Here is an 11,002-nt window from a genome sequence, read left to right as displayed (position 1 = left end):
TAAACTGTGTTGGGAAGCCACAGGGAAGATGACCGAACGGATAGAGACAGAAAGCTAGAAGGAGAGAAAATGAATTAAGTCACTACTTTGATATTTCATATTATTGTGTCCCTTTCTCCGTCAGGGGACTCAGACGCTTACAAGGATAATGGGGACTCAACCCGAGCATCTCATGTGGACAGCTAACCTACCCGCCCCGCCCCTCCAGGAGTAGTACACGTAAAATGAGTCCGCCTTAATTTCTTCTCTGCTTGCTCTTTTCCTCTCCTTCACTGACACGTCCTCCTTTCATCCCCAAAAGTGATTATTCCTCAAATTCAGCCCTTGGTCTTCCTTGTTCTTGTTCTGTTCTGCAAATTGTTCGATCTTCACGTACAGGCATGGTGCAACACACAAATCGGCCCCAAATTCGCTCCTCAGTTTTACTTCGTGTTTACACTTGAATGTCCCAGTCACCTCAATCCAACAAATGTAAAACGAATCCTAGCACCAGAAACAGCTCTTCCCAGACTGGCTAAAACCTCAGATCGGCTAGGACTTGTATTAAATAGATTTCAAGCAGGACGGACCACAGTTACAAACACTCGCTTAACAGAAGAATGGGGGATATTATCATGTTTGCATGTGAATATGTTTTCACTTTCACATAAGTGGGATTTGCATAATTTACGCAATATAAATGTGCACATATCTCCAGCAAGTTCTGGTATGATCACTGTTTTGGAGCAGAATCTATTATTATAGACATTCTCAAATATATATTACAGCAATAAAAATTATATGAACTATTTGACATATAAAATTGGGGGAGGACTACTTCATAGCAACTTGCCCTCTTGTAAATGAGCATCTCTAGTTGATGTTCAAAATAATTGTACAATTCCTGCATTCATTCAAAGCAAGCCCTGATCTAATTGGGTCCAGAAACAGAGCTGTTCTGATTTATTTAATTATTTTTATCATGATATAATTCATATAACATAAAAGTCATCCCTTTGAAGTGTACAATAGGGGCGCCTGGCTGGCTCAGTCGGTTAAGCGTCTGACTTTGGCTCAGGTCATAATCTCATGACACCCTGCGTCGGGCTCTGTGCTGACAGCTCAGAGCCTGGAGCCTGCTTCAGATTATGTGTCTCCCTCTCTCTCTGCCCCTCCCCTGCTCACACTCTGTCTCTCAATAATAAATGAATGTTAAAAAAATTGTTTTAAAGTGTAACAATAAAGTGATTTTTGGTATATTTACAAAGTTGAGCAATCATCAGCACTAATTCTAAATCATTTTCATTACCCCCAAGAGAAACCCTGTCCCTGATAGTGTATTCCCCCACCCTCTGGCAACACTAGTCTGCTGTCTGTCTGGATGGATTTGCCTATTCTGTACATTTCATATAAATGGTATCATGCAATATGTAACCTTTTGTGTCTGACTTACTTCACATAGCGTAATGTTTTCAAGGTTTGTCCATGTTGTAGCATGTGTCAGTTCTCCATTCCTTTTTATGGCCAAATAACATATGGATACACAACCTTTTGTTTATACAGTGGTCAGTTGATAAACATTGGGGTTATTTTCACTTTGAGATTATTGTGAATTATGCTGCTGTGAACATTCCTGTACAAGTTTTTGTGTGGATGTATGTTTTCAATTCTCTTTGCTATATACCTAGCAGTAGAATGGCTGGATTTAAAAAAAAAAAAAAGAATTTCTGGATCATAGGATAACTCTGTTTAGCTTTCTGCAGAACTGCAAAACTCTTTTTCAAAGAAGCTGTACCACTTTACATTCCCACTAGCAGCATGTAAGGGTTCCAATTTTTCCACATTCTCACCAACATTTGTTACTGTCTTTTTTATTATAGCCATTCTAGTGGCCAGGAATGGTATTTCATTGTGGTTTTTGATTTGCATTCCCCTGATGACTACAGATATTGAGCACCTTTTCATGTGCTTATTGGCCATAGTATATCTTTGGAGAAGTGTCTATTCAAGTCTTTCACCCATTTCTTAATTGGGTTGACTTTTTATTGCTAAGTTGTAAGAATTCTCTACGAATTCTAGAGACAAGTCACTTATCAGCTATATGATTTGTAAATATTTTCTCCCATTCTATGCATTGTCTTTCTACTTTCTTGATGGTGTCCTTTCAGACCTTTTTTTTTTTTTTTTTATCCTGGAAGGTGTTGGAATTTGTCAAAAGCTTTCTCTGTCTATTGAGATGATCATGTGATTTTTTTTCTTCTATTAATACGGTTAATTTTCAGATGTTGAACCAACATTGCATCCCTGGAATAAATCCTACTTGTTCATGGTATTTAATCCTTTTTGATATAATGCTGGATTTGGCTTCCTAGTGTTTTGTTGGGGATTTTTGCATCTATATTCATAAGGGATATTGGTCTATAGTTCTTTCTTCTTGTGATATCTTTGCCTCATTTAGGTATCAGGATACTTTCCTCATAGTTGGGGAGTGTTCCCCTATTTTTTGGAAGAGTTTTTTTTCAACGTTTATTTATTTTTGGGACAGAGAGAGACAGAGCATGAACGGGCGAGGGGCAGAGAGAGAGGGAGACACAGAACTGGAAAGGATTTATCAGTGAATCCATTTAGTCCTGGGCTTTTCTTTGTGGAATATTTTTTATTCCTATTTTAATCTCTTTACTTGTTGTAAGTCTATTCAGATTTTCTATTTCTTCTTAAATCAGTTATGATAGTATGTGCCTTTCTATGAATTTGTCTATTTCATGTAGGTTATCTAATTTTTTGGCATACAATTGTATATAGTATTCCCTTGCACTCCTTTTAATTTTTGTGAAGTCAGTAGTAATGACCCTTCTTTCATTCTTGATTTTAGTAATTTGAATCTTCTTATTCTAATTTATTTTTAATTCCCAAGTTTACATATTCAATATACTCTTGTAAAAATACAAATATGCAGATAAAACTAGGGTCTTGGTTGGCACCCACAACCCCAAACCCTCCACAGAGGTAACCCCATTATCAGTTTGGTGTAGCATAGTTACTATGCAGCATAATTACATAGTTAAGCTAGTGTATTAGTTTTTTATTGCTGCATAACAAATTACCATAAACTTAGTAGCAGCCCTAAACAACACCAATTAATTATGTCACATTTTCTGAGTCAGAAGTCCAGACACAGTTTAGCTGGGTCTCAGCTCAGGGTCTCACCAAGTTGAACTTAAGGTATTTGTGGGGGCTGTTGTCCTCATCTGAAGCTCTGTGTTTTTTTCCAAGCTCAGTGGTTGTTGGCAGAATTCAGTTCCTTACAGTTGCAGGACTAAGGTCCCTGCTGTCTTGCTGGCTGTCAACCAGGAGACTTTTTCAGCTTCTAGAGCCTACCTGCCATTCTCTGCCACAAGGAGTTTACTCCTTCAAATCCAACAGGAGAGAACTTCTTTGGCTTCAAATCTTTCCAGCTTCTGTCACTGCCCTCTAGACCCAGATTGGAAGAGTTAGAGTTATTGAGTCAGGCCCACCCAGGGTCAGTCTCCCTTTTGATGAACTCACAGCGAACTGATTAGGAACCTTAATTACATTTTTGCTATATAACATAACCTCATTGAAGGAATGATACCCTACCATATTCATAAGATCTTCTCTTATAAAACTTATAGGGCACGTACACGATGGGATAGAAATCTTTGGATCCATCTTAGAATTTGGCCTCCCAGAATTGGCCGTAAAAACTGTCTAAATAAGCAATAGAAGTCATTGAGAAGGCCTTTTATAACCAATACAAATTGTTGGAAAATGTGAGACGCTCATGGTTGGCCATTAGTAATAATCTTGGTTCCGTGGCAGAAACATCTTTCAGTGGGGCACCTGGGTGGCTCAGCTAGTTAAGCGTTCAACTCGATTTTAGCTCAGGTCATGATATCACTATTGTGAGACTGAGCCCCACGTCAGGCTCCACATTGTAAGTGCAGAACCTGCTTGGGATTCTCTCTCTACCTCTCTCTCTGCCTCTCCCCTGTTCTCTCTTTTTCTCTCTTAAAAATAAATAAATGGGCGCCTGGGTGGCTCAGTCAGTTAAGCGTCCAACTCTTGGTTTTGGCTCAGGTCATGATCTCATGGTTCATGAGTTCGAGCCCTGCATGAGGCTCTTTGCTGTCAGCACAGAGCCCGCTTCAGATCCTCTGTTCCCCTTCCTCTCTGCCCCTCCCCTGCTTGGGCTGTCTCTCCACTTGCCATATATCTTTCGTTTAGGCCTTCAGAGCAAACTTTGCCCAACATCTATCAATCTGCCTTTCCCTTCTGACTTTCTTAGGTCAAGGGTTGGCTTCTCTCTCCATCCATGACTGTAAAGTTCAAAGCCCCATTAAATTGGCCTCCTTCTCTGCTTCTTGTGTAGACTTGGGCACACTGAAGAAGAAATAATATTTTGTGGATTGAGTAACCAGGTGGTCACCCCTATTCAGTAGGTCTAACCTCTGGGCCCCAAGCCTTCAGGGGCGGAGCTTAGTGTGTAGAGCTGTAGGTCACCATTAGGAGGAGCTCTCCCCAGGCCCCGGTTCCGCTTCCTTTGTGTCTCCGGACCGCTCTCTCTCGAAGTCATCTCTATGGTTTCCGTTGTAGTTTATCCGGAATAGGCGGAGCTTCCGGTTCCGGTGGGGCAGTCTGTAGCGAAGGAGATGGCGGCGACAGCAGCGGAGGCCGTGGCCTCGGGCTCTGGAGAACCCCGGGAAGAAGCTGAAGCCCCCGGCCCAGCCTGGGATGAGTCCCAACTGCGCAATTATAGCTTCCCGACCCGGCCCATCCCGCGTCTGAGTCAGAGCGACCCCCGGGCGGAGGAACTTATCGAGAATGAGGTAGGGGGCGGGGCCCCGCCCGAAGGGGGAGGGGGAAGGGACCAGGTTGAGAAGAGAGGTCAAAGGTGAATGGTGATGGATGTGGGGGACTGGCTGGGCTGTCGCCTAGGACCTAAGGGAAGATGGAGAGGGAGGCGAGGAGATATGGGCCTTAAGGGGTTCGCGCTTGTTCACAGTAGAAATTATTTTGAAGTGGGAAAGTTTTTGGAGTCATGAGACAACAATGCACCAAATTCTTGGGATGACTTCATTTGTTTTTTTTTCACTTGGTTTTTCCACTTAGGAGCCTGTGGTGCTGACAGACACAAATCTTGTGTATCCTGCTCTGAAATGGGACCTTGAATATCTGCAGGAGAACATTGGCAACGGAGACTTCTCTGTGTACAGTGCCAGCACCCACAAGTTTTTGTACTACGATGAGAAGAAGATGGCTAATTTCCAGAACTTTAAGCCCAAGTCCAACAGGGAGGAAATGAAATTTCATGAGTTTGTTGAGAAACTGCAGGATATACAGCAGCAAGGAGGGGAAGAGAGGTAAGTTCCCAGATCATGATTTCCCACTGAATCTGGGGCATCCATTTTCCTTTCTTGTAGCTGCTTGAGCATATAGAGGAGTTGGACGAGTTCTCTAGCTTGAGAGATGAGAGAATTTATTAGATTTGAATTGGAACTCTGAAGTTCTTCGTCGTCTTTACAAGTGGGAGAGTTGCCTGGAAGGGTCAGATAGGTGAACAAAGCGAGTGAAATTGTTTAGATGAAAACTACAGTGAAGTTGAATCCATATGCCCTGTTCATAGTGAGAAGTCATTACTTGACTCTTGTTTCTATTTGGGAGTGCAGTTTCAGGGTTTGCCAGATACTCTCATTTTTCAAGAAAAGCCAGAAATCAAGATTTTTACTTAAATGTTTGTTTTTTTTTTGACTTTTAAATGTGGGCAACTAATTCACATTTTTGTTTTTTGTATATGTTTTTATGTTAAATTTTTTTTATTAAGTTTATTTTTGGAGAGAAAGAAAGAGCGTGTGTGCACACATGCTGGGGGTGGCCAGAGAGAGTGAGAGAATCCCAAGCAGGCTCCGTGCTGTCAGTGCAGAGCCCAGCACGGGGCTCAAATGCAGGAACCGTGAGATCATGACCTGAGCCAAAACCAAGAGTCAGGTGCTTATAACTGACTGAGCCACCTAGGTGCCCCTAATTCAAATTATTAAAAATGCTGCAGGTGGGGGGAGGGAGGTTGGGACAAGCAAAAACAACTCAATTGGATTTAGCCCTGAGATTGCCAGTTTGTATTCTGTGTCCTAAAATATTGGGCTGGCTGGGGACTGTTGAAACTGGAACGTTTTATAGATTTTCATGATTCTGGGGTGAAGGATACCAGGATCCACTAGATTAGGGAAGATCAGATTCAATGGGGGAGGGGTTGATACAGATTTTCATATTGTACTAGAGATAGCAAACACAAGACACACACAGAAGTGACTCTTTCTCCTCTTATTCTAATATGCGAAACGAAGACAGTCTCTGAGGTAGGTCCCAGACAGAATTCAGTTCCATGCTATAACATTGTTTCTAGGAATTGTTGTCACTGAGTATGTCATGGTGAATGATCATCTCTGTCGCACACTTGGTATCCAGCTCTGGGTTTCTCTTTAGTCTCCTGCCTCAATTCTTTTCCTGACTCTCTGTTAGCAGCATATGGCTGAGTGAATGGATTCAAAATATCTTTTTTTTTTTTTTTTTTTGGCTTCCTGATACTTTGCAGTTATCTTAATGATAGAACTTTAACCAAAAAGAGTTTCCAAGATCTCAACCATGATTGATCTGTTCTTTATGTCTTACAAAGGCTGCTGTACCTGAATCATCTTGTACATTAGTTTCTTCAGATTTAACATAGCATGTACATGTGTGTGCATACATCCACACATACCCCAACGTTTGGAGAGAGGGCGTTTAAGTGGTGCTGGAGTGTAATTCCACTAAATGAACATTTGTACTGGAAGGAGCTTGAAATTAGACACATGTGCACACATGCTGGGGAGGGGCAGAGAGAGAGTGAGAATCCCAAGCAGGCTCCTTGCTCTCAGTGCAGAGCCCAGCGCGGGGCTCATACGGAGGAACCGTGAGATCGTGACCTGAGCCGAAACCAAGAGTCAGGTGCTTATAACCGACTGAGCCACCTAGGTGCCCCTAATTCAAATTTTTAAAATTAGACACTTTAAGTTTCTTACTTCCCTTAGGGGAAGCAGTTTGCCTAAGTATAAGCTATGAGTGTAGTCTGTACTTTATGGGTGATTCAAGGAAAATTTCTTTCTTTGTGCAAGTTCTGCCATACCAGCTGACTTTATCACCAATCAACTCCATTGTGTAATTGTACGGGTTGTTAAGGTTCTAGGAATTCTGAGATTCCTCTTTGAGCTCTTTTGACCATTTACTGTTCAGCTATAATAGGAATTGCTTGGATTCACATTTGGTGAGTGTTCTGCCTCTTTCAAAGTTACTTGGCAAAATTTCTATATGAATATATATTTTATAATCTCTGGAGAGAGTCTGAAGGTTACATTCGAGTCTTGAGGGTTCCTTGTCCCCCAAAAGAACGCTAGTGTTTACAACTTGTCAAGATTTCTAGTTAATATTGTCTTAAACATCCTGGTTCTAGGCACTGAGAAACCTTTGAGCCTTTTTTTTTTTTTTTTAAGTTAATTTATTTATTTTGAGAGACAGAGACAGAGAGTGGCGGGGGGAGGGGCAGTGAGAGAGGAGGAGTGAGAATCCTAAGCAGCACAGAGCCCAACATGTAGCTCATGTCCTGAGCCAAAACCGAGTTGGACGCTTAATCCACTGAGCCACCCAGGCACCCAATGTGCCTTTTGAAGTAGTGGTCTCAGGACTAGGATGGGGCTTTTGCATTTTGTCTTCATGTTTGCCCCTTTATTAATATTTCTTGTGGGGCTTGATCAAGTGTGTCTGGGTCTTCGTATCCCTTAAGTAACTTCTGATCTTCCACAGTGTATTAGGAGCCCTGGGTCTGTAGAAACCTGATGAGGCCTTCAGCTGTAGAAGGCTACTACAGAGAGGTGGCTCAGTTAGTTAAGATAAACTAGGGTTCAAGCCAGAGTCAATGACTTGAAACAGCAAAGGTTTATTTAGCTTTATAACAACAATAGTCATGCTGCATTTCCATCCACACTTTATGTCGAGGTTCTGCTCTTACGTCTTTTTTTTTCAGTTTGGGACCCAGATTGCCCCAGCAGCTACTATCTGAAACCTTGTAGTTGTTGAGCAGAGAGAAAGGGATGTGGTGGTAGTGTATGCTCGTTCTTCAGATTACAGTTTGGAAGCAACACAAGTCATTTTTGCGGACATTTAGTTGGTCAGAGTAAGTTAAATAAGCAAGCTTGGCTTCAAGAGGGGTACAGAAGAATTAACTCTCCCACGGGGAGGAAACTAGCTCTTGGTGAACAGTAATACGATTTACCATAATGGCCATCCAGGGCCAAAGAGGATGTCTCAGGCCCAGAGAGTCTGTGGAACAAGGCTGATTAATCATTCTAGACTCTATGAGTAGGCTTTGAGGAATCTATGCAATTCTGTGTGTATGTGCATTTTTGTGGAAACCTTCCTTAGATTCTTAGATTTATGCTGTGACCCACCAAGGGTTGAGAATCACTTCTTAAGGGCTCCTGGCTGGCTCAGTTGGTAGAGCACGCAACTCTTGTGAATTCAAGCCTCACATTGGGCATAGAGCTTATTTTAAAAAAAAGAATCACTTCTTTGAAATATAAGTTTGGTGTTGAACAGAGCTCAGAGAAGGATAGGCAAGGATTTAGTTTTCAGAGAATCTGTTTTGGTTAAGATTTGCATGACTGCAGCTGTTCTGTGGGAGGTGCAGGTGTGGATTTGGATTTCCAGGTGTGGAGAGGCCATGCCAAGGGACTGTGTACGTGCACTAATGGGATCTTCTTCTCGGGGAACATAGGTTGTATCTGCAGCAAACGCTCAATGACACCGTGGGCAGGAAGATTGTCATGGACTTCTTGGGTTTTAACTGGAACTGGATTAATAAACAACAGGGAAAGCGTGGCTGGGGACAGCTGACATCCAACCTGCTGCTCATTGGCATGGAAGGTAAGAAATCTTTCAGAAAGCAGCATAGCTTAGAGTCGTACAAACCTGATTTCAAGGCCTGTCTTCACCAGTCATTTGCTTTATGACTTTGAACGAGTCACTTAACTTTCTTAAACTTCAGCCTTCTTACCTGTAAAAGGAACATGATAATATTTTATAAATAACTCTAAAGATTCAATGAGATGATGTATGTTAAGCAAGTAAGCTTGTTTCATGCACTGGAAAAAGAAAATGAGTTCTTTTCCCTTCCTCAGTTGCTTCACGAGTGTGTACATTCAGATATTAGGGATCTTCTTGAAAAGGTTGCTGTTCTCTATTTGATCTGTCTATATTCAGAAGATTTTTATCCCAGTAGAAGAGGCAAGCTTATTTTTTCAATATAAATTGAACCTTATCTTTTGAATGTTAATGTATTTATGGAATTAAATTCAAAAGGTATAAACAGGTGTGTAATGATAAATTTCTATTCCACTCCTGTTTCCCATCCTCTTGTGTTGCTCCCTGGAGACATCTGGAATAACTAATGTTATTAGTTGCTTGTGTATCCTGCTAGCTGATTTTATGCATACACAAGCAAATATGTGAATATGTTCTTTTATTTTCTTACTAATTTGAATAAAAGGAGAAGCCTTTGAACTCCAGTCAGAAGAAGGAGAGCTGCTTACTGGCTGGGGTCATTGTCTCATTCTTATTTTTATTTCTGGCACTAGCTGAAGGCCAGGCCCATAGTAGGTATTTAGTAAATGGTGAATAATTTGTATTGAACAAGGAAGTAATTATTTGTTGTCCTTCACCACTGGGCTCTGAAGTCTCTTCTCCTCCTTTGATTGTCCTTTCTTCAGTTTTGGATTTTTTGCTGCCAGTATTAATAAAGATTTCTAGCATTGCAGCTTATGGATTGTATCCTTAACCTGCCCCTTTGAAAGCAACTCTTGACTGACCTGGCAGGAGCCAGTTGTAGTTTACTTAACTAGGAGTTTTGCTGCTGCCTTCTTGTCCTTTGGTAGAGTGCACAGAAGCGGATCCCTCAGGTAGAGATGAGAGAACAAATCTTTGACAATGCACATGAACTCTCAGCATGTCAGAGGGCGACTGTCTTGGCCCACCCAGGCTGACCTGGGGAGTGTTTTCTAACCTTCATGCTCTGCAGAGGACCCCTCAGCTCCCAAGGATTGTGCAAAGAATAAACAACAGATGAGGTCCCAGTTACAAAAGAATAGATGGAGCATGTATACACTAAGGCAGAAGTAATTCAAGGTGGCATTTTATTTTATTTTATTTTATTTTATTTTATTTTATTATTTTTTATTTTTATTTTTTGGGAGAGAGAGAGAGAGAGAGAGAAAGCGTGCGCGCACAAGTGAGGGAGGAACAGAGAGAGAGGGAGACACAGAATCTGAAACAGGCTCCAGGCTCTGAGCTGTCAGCGCAGAGCCCGATGTGGGGCTCAAACCCAAAAAATGTGAGATTGTGACCTGAGCTGAAGTTGGACACTCAACCAACTGAGCCACCCAGTGCCACAAGTTGGCATTTAAAATTATTAGCCTTAGGGGCGCCTGGGTGGCTCAGTCGGTTGAGCGTCTGACTTCGGCTCAGGTCATGATCTCACAGTTTGTGGGTTCGAACCCCGCAGCAGGCTCTGTGCTGACTGCTTGCTCAGAGCCTGGAGCCTGTTTCAGATTCTGTGTCTCCTCTCTGTTTCTCCTCTCTGTCCCTCCCCTGCTCACACTTTGTCTCACTCTGTTTCTCCAAAGTAAGTATAAAAAATAAAATAAAATAAAGTTATTAGCCTTATAAAAATTATACAACACTCTTCAGGAATCCGATATACTCTCCTGATTCCTTTATGAGAATTAACAGCCCCACTGTTAGCTCTAAGAAGTGTTGCATCCCGTAGATGTGTTGAAGTGGGAGCAAAGATTGAGAATCTTTGCGCTCCAGAAGAGCTACTTCAGGCAAATACATACTCATACAACTTGGAATGACCGGTTAATCCCATCAAAGAAGTCATGTGTGTGTTGTTGATGCCAGTCATTTCGGTTGTTTCTAA

The 11,002-nt window shown here is 41.8% G+C and overlaps 1 protein-coding gene across 2 annotated transcripts in view; it reads left to right on the top strand.

Annotated features, from left to right (window-relative positions):
• Nucleotides 1–14: 14 nt before the first annotated feature.
• Nucleotides 15–11,002, top strand: part of HIF1AN (hypoxia inducible factor 1 subunit alpha inhibitor) — an 80,965-nt gene continuing 69,977 nt past the window's right edge. Inside the window, exons 1-4 of one of the 2 annotated variants that reach the window (XM_030334636.2) lie at nucleotides 15–219; nucleotides 4,594–4,826; nucleotides 5,110–5,360; nucleotides 8,804–8,952. In XM_030334636.2, the coding sequence (XP_030190496.1) occupies nucleotides 4,650–4,826; nucleotides 5,110–5,360; nucleotides 8,804–8,952 (577 nt within the window). In that variant the 5' untranslated portion in view covers nucleotides 15–219; nucleotides 4,594–4,649. Of the gene's footprint in view, nucleotides 220–4,593; nucleotides 4,827–5,109; nucleotides 5,361–8,803; nucleotides 8,953–11,002 lie in introns of those variants that run through there. The other variant, XM_030334635.1, reaches the window with a different exon arrangement.

The sequence above is a fragment of the Lynx canadensis genome, chromosome D2, assembly GCF_007474595.2.
Source record: "Lynx canadensis isolate LIC74 chromosome D2, mLynCan4.pri.v2, whole genome shotgun sequence".
Classification (NCBI taxonomy): domain Eukaryota; kingdom Metazoa; phylum Chordata; class Mammalia; order Carnivora; family Felidae; genus Lynx; species Lynx canadensis.
Note: the sequence above shows the minus strand (reverse complement) of the source record. Positions and strands in the feature narration are given on the sequence as shown.